General features: G+C 41.0%; 1 protein-coding gene across 2 annotated transcripts in view; it reads left to right on the top strand.

Moving 5' to 3' along the window:
• rapgef2b (Rap guanine nucleotide exchange factor 2b) overlaps positions 1-21,817 on the top strand; it is a 97,129-nt gene that overhangs the window by 54,901 nt on the left and 20,411 nt on the right. For both annotated transcript variants that reach the window (XM_079249991.1, XM_079249990.1), the window contains exon 7: positions 18,304-18,435. In XM_079249991.1, the coding sequence (XP_079106117.1) occupies positions 18,304-18,435 (132 nt within the window). The remainder of the gene's footprint in view (positions 1-18,303; positions 18,436-21,817) is intronic.

The raw sequence follows: 21,817 nt of genomic DNA, 5'->3' as shown, positions 1-21,817 counted from the left end.
GCAGAAGAGGTGAAAATATAAATTCAAAATTTGACCATCCAAGGCAAGACTTGGAACCTAAACAAGTACAATGGGATGTCCTATATAGATGCCATGCAGAACCCAAAATAGTTAAAGCGTTGCCAGCAGGAGCAGCAGCCTTTATTGCAAGTGAAAGATTGTTTTATAACTCAGAGGTCACAGAGTTCTAACAACAGTTGTACGAGTGCCTCCCGTCCCTAAGCAACACGCTCAACGTGTGCAGTCATTGTTCGCAACTCTGGAGAGTGCCAGCTTAATAGCTATAAAATAAAACTAATGCCAGCCCAGCACTAGAAGTCCTAGTGGGGGTTTTGACACAGACACAGTCATACCGTACACACACAAATCACCACAGTTTGATGCAGCGCTACACATCATCTCTTTGAAGTGAACCGTATTTGACTTTCAAGGTTTGAACGGTTTTAGCAGAATGCAAGAGATTTTACTTCACAAGTTAATGCAGAGTCTGGCCTCAGAACGGCATTCATGCAAGTTAAACGTTTCATTTTGACCTGTCTGGACAGTTACCATCACTTTCAAGACTAACATGGGATTAACATTAGGATCCATTAGCTGATTAAGTTTACTTAAATAATGCATTTTATACAGTTCAATACAGCATGTCGTGTGCTATAAATCCAGATTAAGTGAGGCAATGGAATTATGTTTATTTTTTAATCTTTGTAGCTCTGCCAGCGATTTAATGTATTGCTAGATTATTGATCTTTGTGTGTCTGTTTTAAAGCTGGCAGAACTTTAAAACTGCTTTTTGATGGATGAAGGTCAGTTAAGGACACTTCTTTTTTTTTATTTAAATAATTTCATCATTGAAGTAGCCAAAATGAAAAAATCCAGATTAGCCACCATTAGCTGCATTAGGAGGGCTGTTATAAGGCATTGATAAGTCAGAAGTGAACTTTAAATGGCATCATTTATGGTAGGTCAAAGAAATTTGTGGGTGTAAGACCCATTATATGTATGAAAGTGTGTGATATTTAAGCATGAATGAATCGAACTCCTACCTTCTGCTTACAGATTAGCTCATTACTGGGATGCTACTTGTGCTAATGGGTGTCACTGTTTCACTTTTTGGAATCATTTGATGGTGGAAGAAGGTGGTTTTGGCTTTCATTCTACCATGCTGTTTTTTATTCACCAACTGAGACCATCCCCAAGACCCTATTTTTATCCGTCTGGTTACATTAAAAGCATTTGATAGGAGTAATGATGTAAAACATAACTTTTCTTCATATCTCCTCGTGCCTAAAGGGAATTATTCTGTTCACACTGTTTAATGTTAGGGAAATAAAATCTGTTGCAGTTTTATCTAAATCTTGAAATAGAACACAGCAGTGGTCTCGGCATGCATGTTTTATTTGCTATCATTACAGACTAAACAGTGATCTGTGATTTTTAATGGTGAAGACAAATATATAAACTATATTTCTGTTTCCACGGATGAATCAGAGCAATGAAAGACAGCAGTGTTTAGGATTCAGCACATGCCTCCTGTGTGCTCAGAGCTCTGAGTTGACACTTGTTACTTTGTCCAGAATGGACACACAATTACAGCCACACACACACTTGATCTTTTTTTATATCCCCCTTCGCAAAGGCTCATAATCTCCATTTCTTCGTTGCTCCCCATTTTGCACCTTATCTCACACGCACAATCTCTTTCGCTAATATCAACAGCCGTTTGAGCTGTCGACCTGACACACACACACAAGCACACACAGATTTCCTCTCTGATCTCTCACTCAGCCTCTCACTTAAGGTCTCTGTGCAGATTCTGTATGTCACTCACTGCATAGAAATGGCAACATTGCTGCCGTTAAAGCCTCATGTTTGCTGAATGCAACATTGCAGATTTTTCTGCAATTTTCTGCGTTTTTGTCGTCCTTTTTTTCCCCCTGCTACCGTTTAAACCCTTAAAAGATTGACTACCTGTTGCCAGGCCATTATCTGTTTCCTATAAAATTTTACTTCATGTACACAATGCTGTGTGTGAATTTATTGATGAGAACATTTTACGATACAATGACCACAGCAAGTACAGTCAATGCTAATATAATAGCTTTTGGATCCTCAAGCTCAGCCAGCTGCTGTGCCGCATCTTTATATTTTGTCCATCCAGTTGCCTTGTAAATACATGAACCAACATCTTCAGCTTTTCATTACCTTACTTGATCCTGGAAGAGCTCCCATGTTGTGTCCACAGGCTCTAATGGCCAACAAGTTCCCTAGATATACCTGCTGAAGAAATTCTACAAAACATCTACTTGTTGTGTTGTTGTTGTTGTTTACTTGTTTAGAAGATGATTGGGTTAATTGTTGTCTATCTGCATTTAAAGGCATCTGTTTGCCAAAACTCTTTAGTCAAAAGAAATAGTTTAGTTTGACCATCTGAAACTGTAACATGCAGAAATCCACCTACTTTTTTTTAAATAATTCTCCCAGAACGCACATTTTCCCAGAATGTTATGGAGTTCAACTCGTCTTCAGCCCCCATCACACCCTAAACTTTGAGCTGATGAGTAATCTCTTCCTGCGGGTTTACTTGGTGGCCAACAGAGCATCCAAGTCCCTAAACAGATGCTCTATAATTACACAAGCAGCAGGAGGCAAGCAATCAATACTCCTTTTACTCTTTTCCTACATCCCGGCTTCCTGGTGGTTGGTGAGGTCACCCCATAATCAGAGGACTACACATTTAAACCTCACATCATCCACTGTGCCCATAAGGAGTCCCGCATGCTGTGAGCGAATATCCCTCACAGTGACATTGCTCACTCAAGTGCTGACTTCTTTTTGCTTGCTTTCAGACAAACATGGGTGAAGAGTTATACAGATTCAGAATGTTTTCTGCTGTCCACTGGAAAGCATTTTACATTTGGTGCCTCGGGGTTGCATAGTGTGTGTGTGTGTGATTGCTGTGCAGAAAAATGTTGGCTCCTGTGAACTTAAGCCCCACTCTAGTAATGTACCTGTCACACAGACTGGAAGAATAATTGATTTTGTGTCAAATTTGCAATTTGAAATGTACTTTCCAACTTTTTCAGACATGTTGGGGAATGCTTTTATTGGCTCTTGTTACTGGTTGGATGAGTAGGTGGGATTTATGTTTGTCCAGCTCTCATGAAGCCGAGTCCGCCAGCCGAGATAGCTTAATGTGCTTAAACACTGGAAATGAATGAGACATCCAGGTCTGTTCAGAGACCGGATCCAGCTACCGGCATCTTTGAAGGACACTAATTAGTACGACTGGATGTCTTGTTTGTTTAATCCTTTCAGTAGCACAGGTGCAAACCACAATATATCAATTAAAGAGGTCCATGTTTCCGGCGTCTTTACAAGGCTTATCTAGATTAAAGTGAAGCTGTCTCCAGCTAATCAGCCGTAGCTTCATATTTATGAAACAAGCTTGAGTGTGTAACAGTTTCTTCTGGATTCTGTCTGCAAGGCTTGCTTAGCTTCAGCCAACCATGAGCCTATTGCATTTCTTTTTCATCTCCTTTTAAAGAGACACAACCAGCATCATCCTCAAGGCTAGGCGCAGTATACCAACTGACTCGAGGAAAGGGCGAGCATGTTGGTCGCACTGACCAATAAAAGCATGCCGCAACTTATTTAGACCACACAACAGCCTGCAGTTTCTGAAGATAATTAAACCAAAGACGCAAATGCTGAATTGGTCATAAAAACTGTAATTGGATGTTTCCTCTGAAACTTAAGAGACTGAGGGGACTCAGCCACAGGAATAAATAGAGCTTGGTTTCATATCTTAGAGGTAAACAAATCTCAAATTTAATTTAGAAGAGATTTTTTAAAAAAAAAAAAAACTCATGGCTCTTTTTTAAATTAGTTTTGTATCGTCTGCTCAGACGCTGGCATTTTCCTTTGAAGTGATCCGCTCACTAATCTGCTGGCATGCTGGGAAAATGGTGGAAGAATAATTCAGGTGTATGTGTTTTTATTTATTTTGGGGCTTTTTTTTTCTGTTTCAGAACTGTGCAGAATACATTTTTCTTTTTGACTTTTTTTTTTTTCCTTTTTAACATGTCAGTGAATCTTCACCCACAGTTTCTCACATCCTGCATTAGCAAGTGACATGTTTGATAACTCTCATCTCTTCTGCTTCTTTTCACGGCTCACACCTTACTTTGGCTTCCAGGAATGCAATAAACCTCAGGTACCGTATCTATTAACTGTGTGTCTGTAGTATTTACTGTATATGAGTGTGTATCATCTGCTGTCTGTGTTTTCTAGCTGTTTGTGTTTGTACTAATGCTGGTAGTTCTCAGTCTTCATCCTATTTCCCCACATTTGTAGCATCTGTAGCTGCTAGCAGACTTTCTTAATTAGCACCTCACATTTTTGGGTATGGACACGGATGACAAGACGGAGGGAAGCTTGTTCCACACGCCAGTGATGACACTTCAGCATCAACAGCAACATAAATTGAATTTTCCTAGAGATTCCTTGAGATTCCATGCATATTATCTTTGTTCATGTTTTTTTTTTTTTTTTTAAAGGTTTTGTTGGGAGCAAATTTATCTCTTCATCAGTGATTACAGGGATGATGAGCCTCAGTCTGGTACAGTGTATAGACCTTTAAACTGAAATAATGTTAACAATTTATTTGATTGAGGTGGATGTGCTCGGTAATGATATTGATGGTCTCTAGCTCTTTGGATTATTATTATTATCCATGCTGTGGGGGTGTGGTTCTGATGGATCTTGGTCAGTGGTGACAGCAAGCGGATTTCTATTAATTATGATTGTTTTTAAAAAACATAAAACCACTATATAACACATAAGGACCTCTCCATCATATATGCTCCTTGGATTCCATTTATAAAACATCAGATTGGTTTTCCCAAAAGCTCTTAAATGTATTGTATGTCAGTTTTTCATCATGTCATGTCCTGGTGCTTCCAAGCGGAAATGGATTAAGATGGAGGGGTTAAAAAGATGAGAGCGCAAAGGGCTGAGCAGTCATACCTGCTGATAAATGCAGAGAGAACAAACCTGCCACTCTCGGCTGCGGAAAAACCGAGCTCCTATTTTTAGAGCTGTCCTTTGTGACAACCTGCTCTGCTTCAGCTGTGCGGAGGTACAAAAGCCTCAGTTTTGAGTAGACATTGTGTAGGAACTGCCGCAGTTAACACAAAAACAGTTGATTGTACCCTTTTTTTTTCCACCTTGCTGTCATACCCCTTTTATACCTTCATCTTTGGCTGCTCAGACTACAAATTAGGGGAGCTTTTGTTCTGTTTTTTTGGAGGCTGGAGCCTGCATAAAGGTGGTCAGTGGGTTTTCTATTGACAGCCCAACTAGATCATTGGCAAACCTTTTCAGCTTTACATTATTTTACGAAGTTTTAATCAATTACTGGCGAATTATTGTATTGAAGTGTGGTCATTCTGATAGAAAGCATAATTCCATAATTTTCCAGAAGCTTCATGTGGGTTGAGTTTGTAGATGCATTTTCCTTTGCAAATCCATTCAAAGTTTCCCTTGTTCTCTTGAATTAAACACCCACGCCTTTTCTCCTTGCACGGACAACAAAAACGACATTACCTTTGTAGATATTAATAACAAAATATCAAACATTGAGCTTCGAAGGAAATGGAGCAGATATTTTTAGAGTTCACACTCGATAATCCAGCCTAAACGTTGCCTGATGCGAGGAAAGAAAATGAGCTACTCATTCACAGGCAGTGGTTCATTTTTCAACCAGTGTTATCGAACATGCTTTTTGACATTTTATGTGCTTTCCATGTCAGTTTTGACATTCAAAGACCTTTTTGAAAGTTGAGTGTTTTGAAAAGGCTTGACGGATGACATTTATTTTTCCATGAATGGCAATAATAACGCCGCTCTTCATGCATTGTCTGTCTTTGATGTGACAAAAATCAGCGAGCGATTGATATCAGAATTCGTTGATCAGTTCTCTTTTGAGATAAATGAGACTCTGCTAAATGAGTTACCACACACTAATGTTCTCTTATTTGAAGCTAATATGGTACGATGATATATGTGCTACAGTTTAAACACATCATGGACAGCTTTGCTGATCTATGAACTGACACAGTTGTTCATATAAATATAACATAAAGCCGCTCCTCCTCCAGTTGTCAACAGTTGTTAAATTTTGTGATAGTGAAGATTTTGTGAAGCTGCAGAGGCCCAGAAGTGTGACAACTTCTCCATCATCAGTTTAAATGCTGCTGATGTAATTCCATCTTGAAATTATTCCATCACGTCATCTTTCTGCCAAAAGACAAACGTCTTTTTCTCTCAGACCTGCAGAGTTTGGACGGGGAATAAATTTGGCTGTTTTTAAGCCACGTTGGGGACATGGGTGTACCATCAGCAATTTCAGTCGGACTGTCGGCCATCGTGTTTGGGATTAACTGAATTATTTCTTTCTAAACCACCAGATGGATTACCATGGGATTAAAGTCTAAATGAGTGGATCCCAATAACTTCAGTGTTGTCTTAACTTTAAACCAGCTTTAGATCCGATTTTTTCTTTTGGTTTTCTCGCTTCTTTGGGACTAAACATTTTTTTTTTTTTTTTAGAAATAACCCCATTCCTTAGATTTATGCCTTTTTCCAACATATTGTTGATGTGATAAATTAGGTCCAGGTTTTTCCTGAAAAGCATTTTCAGTTTGTTTTTTTGTTTTTTTTTTCTGTTCCAACTTCATGGAGTTGATTTCAATGGTTAAATATTTTCCTCGACTGGAACGTAAAACATTCACTGCTGTAGCCGACTGTCACGCTTGGACCATCTCATTCCTGCTCTTTCCCCACTTTTCTTTGATAAGTAAAAGACTTCCAGTTCATAACCTTCCACAGTTATGCTTTAACTTGATCCGGAAACACCGAGTTTATAATAAACTTTGCGCTTGCTTGCTAACACGCTCGCTGTGCTTCACCTCATTTCCTTCGCCGTTCTTATTTATGCACCTTGTCTCAGGTCCGCGGGCACAACATATGCTCTACCCCTGTACAAGCCACAAGTGTAATCTTTTAGGCGTGCCTGGCTGCCTGCGTTTCTATCAAATTATTTCCAGAGGAGCGTACATGCAGGTGACAACAGCTTGAAAAATGAAGTAATCCCTCGGGCTGTAGCAGCTATGAAAATGGAGTCTCTTTATTAGATCATCTTTCTCGCTCTTACAATGCTATTTAGAGCCGTCGTAATGGAGTAGACGCCATTGATTAATGTTCTTTCTGCATGTGGCCTTTTGTTGCCTTACAAACAAATTCACCAAACAAGGTTAGACGCAGATCAATAAATCAAAGCATGTGAGTTTGATCCTCTAACAGCCACTGTGGGTCCGTGAGAAGCCATGTTTCCTGACGAGGGCTCTTCAGCAACATCAACAACCCCTGAGTTTTACCTTTCACTGATGTCTGATGGAGCTTTGTCTGCTTGGATTCTGGCGTGTTGAGCTCCTGGATTTAGGAGGAATTGTTTTTGTTGACTTCTCTGTCCTGTTAGAAAGTAGCGGCTTATTTTCACATCTTCTGGAATTCTCCATTGTTTGGCTTGAAGAGATAAAAGGGACATCAGACTTTTCAGTTTGATTCCTTCGATGACGGCTATGTAGCTGTAGGTGCTATGAATCCGATAAAGCTTTTTTTTTTTCTTTTCTAATTTCACTATTTTCCTAATAACTGCTTCCTGTAAGTTGTTAAAATTAAAGTGCAGAAAGACGATGCAGGAAATGTTGATATGTGAATGTATTGTGGTTTTTTTGGGGTTTTTTTTAATGTGGGCATATAATAATGTTTGCTTTCATACTTTCTTTTGCATTACACGTTTGTGTTTGTTGCCTTGTTGTATAATGAGGTTTTTATTGCTCCTTTGTTGTGCAGGAACTGGCATGTATGACCAATGTAGTCCCACTCAGCAAGCAGTCTGTTAGAAATGGCAGATGATGCCTCAAACCAGCTTCACTTTACACATTTAGCGTGTTCCAGCTGAACACGAGTGCATTAAGGCCATTCTTTAAGTGGCGTTTTCCACATCGCTCTCTGTAGATCAATGGTGACCTGCTGCTGCCCTTTTAAATTTAGCTTGTGATTAGTCAGTAAAAAAAAAAAGGAAAAACAGATTAATTGGCTTGTTGGTTGCAAGAAATATTTATACAAGAGGGGGTTGGGTAGGACGTTTTGATATTCCCCAGACACGCCGTCGTTGCCACGGTGATACAATGATGCCCCGGCCGTGTTCCCCTCCCCGAGGCAATTGTTAGAGACATTAATGACTGTCTCACACAGCAAAGCACCTGAGCTTTTTTTGTTTTGAAACATTACATCATAGCTCAGGGCAGTGGAGGTGATGTCATACTGGGTCTCCAGCTTCCCTCCCCCCCTTTTGCTGCCTCCGACTCACCTCCCCCAGTGCTTTGACTGGAGCAGCTCCAAAACCAGCTCATAGTATGTTGCTTTCGAGGCACTGTCTGAGGCAGAGCAGACTCTTTATTCAAAGACCGAAGCGTCAGCTGTCTGCATGTGTGAAGAAATGTGTCAAACAAATGGTCAGCTTTACTGGATTGGTTTGGTTTCCAAATGCTCTTAGATTTGTCAGATGATCTAAAAAGCTAATGTTGGATTAGATAATCTGTGTATGTGGATGTTCACTTCTTTTTTTTTATTTTATTTTTTTTTAAAACTGATCAAGTATGAAGCTCTGCAATCGCCTCAGCGATCAATAATCTGCAACGGCTGTTGAACTGCTCATTGATTTCCTTGTTTACCAGTTACTTGTGCAATCTTCCAGTGGACTAAGATACTGAAAATTCCCATCAAAACTTCCCATTTACAGCACAATTGTCTTTCCCCCCAGCTGTTATGTTAATGCCATGTAAACACAGAGGGGGATTTTTATGAAGCAAATTATACTCTCCAATCTTAAGAGAAAAAAACAAAACAAAACAAAAAAAAAAACTTGTGTCCCCACAACCTCGTCTTTATCCACACATAAAAGCATAAGCGCGTCGTTGAACACATCCAGGGTTTATCCATTCTGTGTCTGAGTATACACACAGGTCGCACATGTGACGTGAGAACATTTCTAGTCGCAGACAGTGACGTTTCAAAACCTAAGGTCTCAGTTATGTATGTCAACCTGCAGACACACAAAAAGAATGATTTTTAATGCTGTAGATCTGCACTTCCATGTGGATGACAGGCCAAAGTGGGCTTTGTTTTGTTAAGATACCCTGCTACGTGTGGACATGCCTAAATCTCCAATCTTTAGAGCAGCCCACATCTGGCCACAGACTGTTGTACCTGTGAGCTCTCTCCAATTCGAGGGGACAAGGAAAAAAAAACAGTAACCATGGAACAAATCTGTAAAAGATCAAAGCTGCCGGCGATGCTGGTAAATTGCTAGACAACCAACTTATCAGCAAAAGAAATTTTTAAAAATAAAATGTCACATCTCCACTTCGAGATTCTTTATGGTGATGCTCTGCCTCATCTGCTGTCAAGTACGGATGAAGTGTCAACTGTGGCAGCTGCAGGGTTTCATTATATCCTTTGTGTTGCTTTGGAAGTGAATTTTTGGTTATTTTGTGATGTGAATTTGCAGCTGTTCCGTTGCAGAAGGCTTTCTTTATCGCATGGATAGCCGCTAAGCCTCCTCTACTCCCTGTGGGCTGCTTCTGTGACTGCTGTCTTCATATCACTGTCTTGTCAGCAGACAATCATGTGAGGCTTTCTTTCCTCCCACTGGAATATGGACACATTGCTTCCTCTCACGAAGCAAAAGAGCTAAGAAGAATTTTAAAAAATGGTTTTATTTGAAGCTCTACCGGTGCTGTTTCTGTTCTCTGTACATCCGAGCGAAGGTGAAGTGGCTCCGTTTATTGCCACTTTCCCTGTCTCTGTTACGCCTCCCTCCTTCATTTCGGTGTGTCTCGCTGCTTCTGTCGCCACAGCAACTGACGGCCCTGGAGGGTGTGTAAGGGGGCTGGATGCTGGGTGGGTGCGGGGATTGAGTTCACCCAGTTGCCATGGCTATTCCAGCTGACTGACAGTGACAGTGTGACATCACTACTGCCAGTCTTTGCAGTTGTACTGCTGTGTAGCTTTTCTCTCTTTCTCTCATCTGTCCTCTCCTTTTTTTTTTTTTTTTGTTCTCTCAAGAAGTGATGCAGGTCTACTTGTCTGTCTCTTTTTACTCACTCCCTTAAGAGGAAGTACTACAACAACCCAGGAAATGTCTCTTCTCCATTCGGTTACTATGCCAACCAGCTCCAGATGCTGTGTCCTGCTGAAAAAGAGTCATCACTGACACTCTGCTCCTTTCCTCTTTCCATCTCTCCAACACTCCATCATCCATCCATCTTTCTACATTTTGTTTTTTCTCATCTGCTATTCTCGTGTCATCTCTCCATCCTCACTTTCATTTCCTATCTCCTCTTTCCATCCATCCATGTATCTGGATTGTTGTGAGCCCCCAGGAGCACAGCCATAGCTGCTCTTACAGCATCCCTGTCAGGCAGGGAGGAGGTCCTTACTCGCAAATCCCCCCCCCCCCAAACACCTCTTCTCTTTGAACCACCTCCTCCCCCTCTGACACATACACACATCCCCCTTTGCTCCCGCTACAAACAAACCTCTGGCTTTAACGCGCAGCGCCTCGATGGAGGCTGCAGGCTGTATCGGTCTAGAAATAATCTAATGCTACATAAAGGCGTGTGTGTCTGTTGCTTTACTTTCGGTTGTGGGAGGTAGAAAGAGGGAGATAGAAAGGGAAGGCGGAGGGAGCAAACGTGAGTGAAAGTGTTGTCAGCCATTTTTTTTTTTTAATCTTTTTTTTTTTTTTTTTTTTTTACGTGTTCCTGCTTTCCCATCGGCGTGCCGACCAAAAGATGTGATTGTCAATAGTGCGGAGCGGGAAGAAACTGGCGTGGATAAAAACCATTTTTCTTTTCACTCCTCCTCCTCCTCCCTTGTGGTTTGGAGATATCTGTGCGGGAAGCAGCGGGCTGGCTGGAAGAAACGCAGAAGGTGGCGTTGCTGTTGGAGAGTCCGACCAGGCCGAGCAGCAGCAGCAGCGGCGGCGGATACTCCCAAACTGTCAAGCCGCCGCCTCCTTCAGGAGAGACGGAGCAAGCTGAGGGAGGGGGGACAGGGCAGGCTGAAAGGGGAAAAAAAAAAAGATGGGGCTGTATGCTGTGGCATAGAGCAGGTCCGGGATGTTAGATTTTAGCTCGGTGAACAATTTTACATTATGAAACCATTAGCAGCAGCAGACAGCAATGGAGTCCCGAGCCAGCAAGATAAAACCCCGGTAAGTAGCCTATCGACGTGCAACGTATTCTCTCCATCTTTTTTTTTTTTTTTTTTTTTTTTTTTTTTTTTCATTTTGCTCCCTCCACTCCTTATTTATGACCATCTAGATATGATTACCAGCCTCATAATGGATGTGTATCAGATTTCTATCGAGCCTTTGAGAGGTGTATAAGCACGGGGCGAAGCAAGGACACGCCAGGATCCAGAAAAGCTGGATCAGAGAGGGGGGGGCGACTGCTGCTGCCCTGCCGAGCCTCCGATGTGTGTCAGTGTGTTGCACTAGAAACGGCCGCCATGTGCTTGCTGTCACTGACGCGCGCAAACGCAAGCACGCTTAATGTGAATATTAAGAGCTCAAAGGATCTCGCAGGCCTTTTCAGTCGGATAGGGACATTAATATCACGATATTTAGCCAACGGCGTGATGAGCTTTGCATTTTCTTCGGCTTGATCCACAAACATTCGCGCAGATGAAGATGTGTGTTTAATGACTCGTTAACGAGTCATTAAACACACATCTGACGGAGAACATCTCCGGAGAATGACGGAGAGGTTTGACGTGACGTGCCTGCTACATGAAACACACCAGAGGCGTTTGCTTTTGCTGGAAGCATTGAATAAATGTGCTTTTTTTTCTGGATTGGAAGCGTTGTTTTTGTGCAGAAATGAGGCTCCTTTACATCATGTATCCCACCTTTTGATCTCCAGTAACTGTCAAAACTCGGGTTACATTGCAGAAACCGATGCGAGATTGCTTGTTTGTAGCAAAAAAAAATGAGAGAGAGAGAGAAAAAAAGAAAAAAAAAGAATAGACTTTATGAGAATGCATCAAAAGGATTTTGAAACTGCTTTGCCTTTTTTTTTTTTTTTTTTTTTTTTAAACCCAGCTGAAATATTGGATCCACCCTTGCTGCTGCTGCTGCTGGTGACGCTGTCCGTGGTGCTGGAAGCAGCAGCCAGCTCCAGCAGACACTTGGAGGCCTGAGATGATCTGCACTTTAACAGTGAACAGATTGATCGGCTGTCAGCACCCGCTGGCATCACTCACACACACGGAGGCCACACAGACACACATACGTAAGGGGCAGACTATACATCAGCGTGATGGGCGGTTCCTGGGTGGTGCAGAACAGATTCTGAGCGAGAAATCGCCTAAATATTCCTTTAATAGCCATAGACGTGTCACTGTGGATGAGGGAGCGCTCTCTCTTTTTCTTCACTGCTTCCCTCTGGGAGGCCTGCAGGATGTTAAAGCCTCAGACAGTCTTCACATGAGACCATTTGTATCGGAATGAAGTGGGGGACTTGTAAAGCAGTTGCTTGTCTGACCATTGTTTTATGATATTGTTTTATGCTTTTCCAAGATGGATTGCCAAAGGAACAATCCATATATGAGTGGTTTTAAAGTACCGTGACTTGTTTTATAATTAAGCACAACATGCTATTAGTCTGGTTTTTTAACATTCAAACACGAGTTAGATATTTAAATATTTATCCTATATGTACCTTCATTTACATTTTTAAAGCATCTCTGCCATGATTACACCTTACTAATCTCGAAACATTAACAAATGTTCATTTCACAAATTAGTTGTGACGAAACACTTCAACATATCTTTCAAATATTTGTCCTCCTTGTTGTTAACAAGTAAAGAGCAAAACGGTTGTCTTGTAGCAAATAAGTCTGAATTAAAGGGCTGCTGCTGGCAGAACAGAACAGTGTGGTTGGTCTAGATCACTTACACCTCAAGTTAGCTTCCCACAAGTCAGGAAATAATGGTAATAATGAGAAACATTTAAGAACGCTGACATCTTGAGTTTGGATTGTTGAAGTATTTACTGGATTAGTTGTTTTATAGCATCAGGACCAGATGTTGGTCATTTAATTTGAGACCATGTTGATGTTTGCTGCCCTCTGTTTCAAAATGTAGTTATGCGTCTTTATAGTGCTATAAGAAGCTTTCCCCATTATCTTAGTTCTCTGTTTTGTCTCTCCGCCCCTTCATTTGACTGTTTTCTTATGTTCTTGCATATAAATGGGGGCTTGTGTAAACATTCATTTATCTCAGCAGGAAACTCGCCATGAGCCAACTCCAGTACAGCCACCAGATTGCATTATGGTTAATGGAATCATTTCGACAGTTTTGCCACCCATCGCAGCCATAAGTGCAATTCTGTGTTTGCACATCCTTCCTCTGAAGACTTGCTATTTCCATCCTCACTGTTACTGCAGCAACAGGCATTTTAGCATAACATTTAAAATCAGATGGATTTATCAGGTTTTTATAGACATTTAGTCCAGTTGCCATTTAGAACTAATGTTGGATTGTTTCTTTGTAGAAAGTTGTCTCTTCTTGTCCTCTTCCTTTATGTGGTACTGACTGGTGGAGCTGTAACTAGGCAAGAGAAAGTTCAGAGAGCATATCAAACCCATTTAATCGGACACCCTGCCAAAGGGAATTTAATCTCTTGATCCACAAGGCTCAGGAAAGCGAGAAGCTGCCACCATGGCCAGAGGATGTGCCTGCTCCCTCTTACCCATCTAACACTAGCAGTTTTCTATCCTGTTGCAAGAATAGAAAGTTCAAATCACACACACATGAAATAGTTTGCCACATGTAGCTGCTTGAAATCAGAAGAAAATGAATTCATTTTTTTACACTCTTTGATTTATGTTTTTTTTTTTTCCAGTGCATAGAGATGTATTCAGAAAGTGGTCACTGTCAGGAAGGTAGATCGAGTGTAATCAGCACAGATTCTCTTCCCTAGCATCTATAGGCAGTAAAGAGATTGAGAGGCAGCCAGTGCTTCCACCCAGCAATCTAGGTCATTAGGTCTACAGTGTAATTTAAGGGGCTCCACATCTGCTCACATGTAAGCAGAACGAGTGTTGTCACTCGAGCATTAGAGCGGTGCTTAATCCCCCTGTGACAGCTGATTGTACGCAGTTTTTGAGTAACGGATCCACTGAGATCATTTGTTTTCAAAAGAACACTGAATTTGGAGCTTGAAATTACAGAGAGACATAAACAAAGTAGGAGGATAACAATAAACTAATGCTGGTGTCGATTTTTATTGAATTGCTTACATATTTAAGCAATATCATTTCAGTTTCAGTATATATATCCGTATGAATCCACTAAATTGTTAACTTGCAATCGTCGTCGTACTGATTGGTAAAAACTTAGTGTTATCGTTGACGCGATGGTATTTAGCCCGACCCAGTCTTGTACATTCCATTGGACCAAAGAGGTTGGTCAACATGCTTACAGCCTGACTGGACACTGGCTTATTGACCAACAGACGGATGACCTAAATGAGCGGAGAGAAAGGATTAAGTGTTTATTATCCCCTCCCTTTATCCTGGTTTTCCTGCCCTCCATTTATCTCTCCCCCATTTCCAGGAGGAGGGGCTGGTCCGTGCAGAACGGTTTTGTTTTGCAGTCCAACTGGTTCTGGAGGTTAAATTTACTTTTTTTGACATTTTTTTTGGTTAGTCTTTTTTTAAATCCAATATAATGCTTTTAAATTTACATTTCTTTTGTTACCGAATAAAAAAAACAAGAAGGTATCAGTCTCTAACAGTAGCGCCTGACTTTCCAGCACCGTTACTGGTGCTGGCGCTTCGCTGTAGTTTTTTCAGGTGCAGATTAAAGCCACAAAGTCTCAAAGTGTATTTAAAATATGTCATTTAAAACACAGTTTACAGAAGTGCATGTGCCTTCTCACACTAAGCTTTAAAGCAGGGGTGGGGAAGCCTGGTCTTCAAGGGCTGGAATCCTGCAGGTTTTCCATGTATCCCTGGTCCAGCACACCTGACTCAAATTAAATGGATCCAAAGGCTTATCAAGATCTGCACTGTGATTTATTCATCTGAATCTGGTGTGTTGGAACAGGGAGACATTGGAAGCTGTCAGGAAGTGAGACAATATTCCCCACCCCTGCTTTAAAGCTTCCATTAGCTTCCAGCAAAACCAAATTCCCCCAGAGAGATAAAGATGAAGTTGATGTTGTACCTCAAAGCTACAGGTCTCTGACAGCAGCTGTCAGTCAAACACGGATTTATATCTGGCCTTACTTCTGTGGTATCTATTGTAGAGTGTGATATACTGTAGCGTACGTGTTATGAGGGGAAACTGTGATACAGACAAAAGGTTCATCACACAATATTGTCCAGCTAGTGATAATAACATGGAAGTCAGCTGGAGGCATTCAGAGTGAAGTCAACCAGACAAGAGGATGGGAAATAGCAGCCTGAGGGGGGTTAGTGACTGACTGTGCCCTCCGGTCGACCATTTTGGTTAGTGCACCCAGCCAGATAATTAAACGTGATGGCAATCTTTGACACAGCATAATCACATCACACCTCAGTGCCATAGGAGCTCTTCTGTCTGCCTCTCAGTCGCTTGTCACTGTCGCAGAGAGACTCTTCCTGAGTTGCAACATCTCATTTTCTCCAACACTAATAAGTTCTAAATAAGTTCACGCTCACAAGCTTTTAAAAAGCATCTACTTGTATCATGAATCTGACACATGAATATCGAGTCTACTTTTAGTCAAAACTAGTCTCTAATGCTGCCCAACGCTGATTCTGGCAGGAAGACGTTTTTCCTCCCGTCCAAAAGCTTTTTAATGAAGTCATAACGCGGACGAGTGCTTCACAAGTGCCACAGTGGATTTCTCTTAGAATACATTCAACAGCAGATTTTGGCTGAAATTTTTTTTAAACTTTTGAATGAACTTCCTTAGATGTTTTTTGTTTTTTTTTCTGTCAGAACTGTTCCATTTGTCGTCCAAGAGAGACTTAAATGTGTTTCCAAAACTATCTGAGGCAGAGATCTTATTTACAACCCAAATGAGAGTTTTCGGTAGATGCGGCGACGTGAAGAGTTGAAAGTTTGGCTTTCCTCTCAGCATCCTGCCCTACTTTGTCGGCGTATGGTTTTAAGTTATTGCAATCTTAGTAAACAATTTGAATAAATAAAATTAAACTATTTTACCCTCAGGCATGCAGGAAAACTCGAAACCCAGTTTTCTCCAGATGCTTACATTTGGCTCCAATTTCTTGCCATATGAGGACAAAAGTAGACCAGTTTAAATCTGTCCAATTTAACTTTTAGGGTTAAAAATGTAATATTGATGATCATCCACAGCCAGAAGTGGAGTTAAAAGTGGCGCAGAGCAAATGGGCTGCTTGCTGAATATCAAATATATATTAATAAATAAAACATTCAGCCATAAAATATTAACATCAGTAGACACCATGAACCAGTTTACACTTTTTGATTAGGTTCATAATTCAGCCCTAAAGGACTTTAATAAATAAGATGGATTTAACTAAAAGATGCTATATATTGTAGGATGGTTCATAAGATTGTTGAAACAGATATATGACTCTTATTTAACCCTTTATAGGGAACTCAATGAAGGGCACTCAATGAAATACCTTGAAATTAGAAATTTTAACCTAAATATTGTCCTTCTGATATGTACCAAGACCTCCATTCTGTTGTTACATTAACAACAACAACAATAACAAAAAAAATTATGCTAAATATGGAAGAAAACGAAGTGATCAAAAATTGTCACTTGCCCAATAAAGGGTTAAGTCATGTAACCATGCATCATTTAAATGAAGGACATGCAGTTGGTTAGTGGTGATATATTTATCATCCCATTTAAAGCAAATGTTCAACAAATATTGCAATATTGTATTATTTATGACAGAATCTAATGATTATTTTAATCATCCGTACAATCTTATGACCATTTTACATACTTCTTAATTCATTTTTTGTATTAAATTAAGGAAAATCTTTGCAGATATTACTTTTCTTGAAAGAAAATTGCCTCCAACCATAAATGAATTATTAGAATAGCTGCTGATTGATTCACTATTGATAGTTTCTGTTTAATTACGAAATGTTTAAAATCAGAACAGCGTGTTCAGACGTCTGAGAAACCCCAAAGCTGCTGCAGTTTTACGCGCCTCGTCTTTTTAGTCAGAAGTATTTTACATTTTAGGGTCATCTCCGTGGAGAAGTGGGTTAGTTCATTTACAGCACTGCTAATTACAGCTGGTTCTTTATACAGAATGAGTTACTCACATGAGTTGCCCCCCCTCCTCCCCCCTCCTCCCCCCTCCCCTGTTTCTGCCTGATGTTCATTTGGTTTATTCAAGTTACGTGTTTTAATTAGGGAATTTCCTTCATGTACTGTACGCTGCTTCGTGTTTGTTTAGAGAAAGTGGTTTCTGTGCAGTTATGTCAGGCTGTAAAACAGAATTAATTTGAGCTTTTATGTTGATGGTATAATCCTCAATGATGTCAAGACTCGGAGCTCCAGGAAAGCTTATTTTGTCAGATTTGTTCCCACGTAGCTTTAAGCAGTTAATATTTTTATCTCACCTCAAAGAGAAAACAGTGTTGATAAGAGAGTAACAGTTTTTAGTTATACACTGTGAAAATGCTTTTTTTTAAAAGTTTTTTTTAAACATTTTTCTTCACTCATCCTTGTGTTTTTATTAACAAATTGTGTGTCGATCTAAGCTTTTGTGTTGTCACTAATAAACTGTCCCGCTCTGTTCATGTTGTGTAATCGCTGCTGAGGAGTGAAACACAGAGAAAAGGGCCTTTTGTTCATTTAAAAATAAAAAAGTGTCGTACGTTTCATTGTGAAGAAAAAGACGTTTGAGGTTTGTTTTTCATTGATTGTAAAAGGGAACATGTAGTGATTTCTACAAAGCTGGTTTCAAAGGCAAAACCATGCTGTATTAGCTTAAAACACGCTGTTTGCTTGTGTTGAATAAACACTAAGAGCATAAAGATGTTTTCGACATGTTTCAGACTAACAAACAGACGAACAAATGCGCGACGAACGCCAAGCAGCGAGTGACCGACGGCGGCTTCAGGGCTGGCTGATACTGACCATCTGTGTGTATGTTGTGTGTATGTATGTGCAGCTTCCCGCAGACTTCAGCAGACTTCACCTGGCCGACGGCTTACACCCACAGGTGACCCACGTCTCCTCCAGCCACTCAGGATGTAGTATCACCAGCGACTCTGGAAGCAGCAGCCTGTCAGACATTTACCAGGTAAGGCCTCCGCTCATTGCTGCTGGATCCCCAGCTTGGACTCGCCCTGGGTAGTTAGGCTGATGATTGAAGATGGTCGTCCCCCCTTCAGCTGAAAAAAATCAAACTTTTTCAGAATACATTATTGGTCAAATTATTGTGAAAGGAATAAACTGATTTCAGTTGTGGAGAATTAAGGTTCGAACTCAATTTAAGGGTCAAGTTTGTGTGGATGAGTTGGAAATAAAGAGTTTAAATGATCCAGGGAGTTTTTAATCTTCCTTCGCATGGTGACATGGCAGCTATCCCTCCCTGTGTGAATTCCCATTAAAAAGCACACATTTCTGCTGTTAACCTCAACGTTTTGCTGTTAGAAACGCTTTAGGATGCTGACAGGAGGGTGTTGCTGCTCAGAGGGTGGCGAGCAGACAGGCTGGTGGCTGCAAGCAGGTGGTCCAGCCTACGTCCTGACTCCACCTCTGCCTTTCATCACCTCCAAGCAAAAGTCCAGACCACCCTGGGAGCTCTGACGTTCAGCCTTATGTGTTAACTTCATGTTAAGCTGTAACTAAAATCACCAGCAAGCTTCACAGACTTTCAGAAGACATTGTGACTAATGTGTTGGATGAATACATTTGGACCCGAGACCACATTCCCAGTCAGAGGGACACACAAACACTAAGTCTCGTGGCTGTGCACTCGCCCCAAACCCTGTAAATAATCCTCTTTCAGAGCACACGAACCCTATTGAATCCTAATACTGTCACCTGCTATGTGTCTGCTCATGTGTGTGTGATTGTTGTTTGTGCTTGTGACCATGCTCGAGGGGAGAATTTACCCACAATCCCTCTGCCTTCCTGAGACCATTGCCCAGCCTGTGTTTTTTTTTTTTTCTGTATGTTGGGTCTTACTCCTGGTCGTAGGAGTGGAGCTGTGTGATTGTGTGTGAAACCTGTATGAGCTGCCGTTATAACACAGAGAGGTGTGCTGTGTGTTTGGCCTTGCTGAGGCTGGCGGGGGCGCGTTGAACAGGCTTTCCTGTCCCCAGTCTGTGATCCCTGTCTCAGCACCATCTGCTTGCAGCTCTGTGACGGCCTCTTGATTTCCCTCTGCTGGAATCACACACTCTTTCCTGTTCTCACTTTTCCTTCTTGGCTGGAAGCTTTCTCTTGGAACTGTGGGTCTTCTCTCTCTCTCTCTCTCTCTCTCTCTCTCTCTCTCTCTCTCTCTCTCTCTCTCTCTCAATGCTGCCTTTCTTTTCCACACGCTCTTCTTTGTCTCAGTCTTTCTTTGTCTCTCCTCCCTGAGCTTGGTCAAAATTTACTACGCAAAATTTGATTTACTTTTTTTTTTTTTTTTTTTTTTTTTTGTCAGTAATGTATTGAAAAATGAGCATGTTTCTTCTGGATGCATATAAATGCAGAGGAAGGCTTTTAAGATCATCAGACTCTGGTTGAGTTACATTTTCTGATATTTTTTTAGCTAAAAAGAGGAGTTTTGGATTGCTTTGTTTGAAGTAAGCTGACAGAGTTTAGTCATGGTGTTTGCTAAGACAAACATCGAACCACATTTCCTTTTGTTGTGTGATAAACATACAATACATTTCCTTATTTATCTTGTAGTGATTGTCTCATAAGTGAGATTTTTATGTGGTATAGAAATGCATCAGTACACTCTTCCTCCTGATCACTTTAAATAACAGAAAGCTCCTATTCAGGATTAAAAAACTGACAACTGGCGCAGAAAACAGATTTTTTTCTTTGCCAGTTTGGATTCACCCACTCAGCCTCCTTCACTTCAACCTCATCAAAACAACTAGCGTTTTCTCTTCATAAAGTTGTGCTTTGCAGGTTTCCAAGTTTACGGCTTCATAGATGACACAAAGGTGATTTTAGTTGTCAGTGTGCATACGTTTCAGTAACCAGGTCAGCGGGGTGTTGGTTCCTAAAGCTAAAGGCCTCAGTGGTTGTTTTGTGGATGCTGTAGTAAAGACATGCTGAGTAGACTCCGGTTATTGATGGGAAAAGCTACCAGAGCTTCTTTTCTGCTCTGGTATCCACATGTTTAGAGTGAAGTGAAGGGCTTCACATCATTCTCATGTCACTGCCAACATGGTGGACTGTTTGTGTCTGAATAAATCATGAAATTGGTCCTTTGAAAGCATTGATCCAAGAATAGCTCGCATGAAATATTAACTGCACCTGACTTGCCCACTGACTCGTAATGCTTACTGCAGATTTATGGACTTTTGATACAGTCATAAGTTGAAAACAAACCTGTGCATGAAAACAAGGGGACAAGTTTAGTTGTTTTTAGTAGACACTGTGCACTTTGTTATCAGCCTCATTTTTTCCAAATCCCCAAACTTAGCTACTGCCATATTTGAAATCTCTTAACTGTTTCTTTTGTATTATTTTGTCTAAAGGTAATTTTGATTAAAGCAGACACCTTTCAGGGTCTGTTCAGTCATTGAGAGTCAATATCTTCTTGCCACACATCCTCTGGTTCATTCATTTATGCCAAGATAAGACATAGTGTTTATAAGTTGTACTTGTCTTTAATAAAACTGGATTTGCCCGAATGCTCCGTTGGTACATCCCATGGAATCTGTGCAGACCCCGCCTTAGCTCCACCCACCCCAGTCTGCACCAATGACATCCAAATGGCCAGCTAGGCTCTGAATCATTAATGAATCTTTTGCACATGGTGCTTGAGGAGAAATGTCACAAGGTCTCTGTAAGAGACTGCATGGGGACTACCAGCATTGAAAAATTTAAAGCAGACTGACAGTCTGGGAGGCGAAGATGCGTCTGGCTCTGGGATTTTGCGGACAGCTTGCGAAGACAACCTTTTCATCTCTTTCTGTTAAGAAGCTTGAGGTTGGGCACTACATTTGGGTACGATGGTTTCTTGTTTGCAGAACTGATGTTTTGTATTTATTTTCCTGCCGCTTTGGTTCGACTCCGACATCCTTTGATGCTCTGAGCTTGAATTGAGCAATATGGCCGCTCTGTCTTGTCCACATGTACGTCCTTTGATGGGAGCTGCAGAAGAGCTCTGTTAGTTGCACTCATCCACAAGTAAATTGCATTACGTTCACTTCTCATCTTAGTTGATTTTCACAGCTCCACACATATTTCATCTCGTGCTTTCAAAGAACAGGATCTGGCTGCGAGGCAGGCTGTGGACTTTGCTGAGGGGGAGAAGAGAGGAAAGTTGGGAGTTAATTAGCTTGTTATTATGCACAGCAGACTGTTTGATATGCAGTGATGATGCCTGTCTTTCTCGTGCTGTACTCAATACCTCTCAGCCATATAGTGAACTGGGTCAAATCTGTACAGTTTTACAAACTCTTGTGCTCGTTGGTGTGAGATGTGCAGCGTCTCAGCTGATGTTTGTACCA

This window comes from Telmatherina bonti (genome assembly GCF_933228915.1).
Source record: "Telmatherina bonti genome assembly, chromosome: 12".
Classification (NCBI taxonomy): Eukaryota; Metazoa; Chordata; class Actinopteri; order Atheriniformes; family Telmatherinidae; genus Telmatherina; species Telmatherina bonti.
This window is presented reverse-complemented; position numbering and strand designations above follow the sequence as displayed.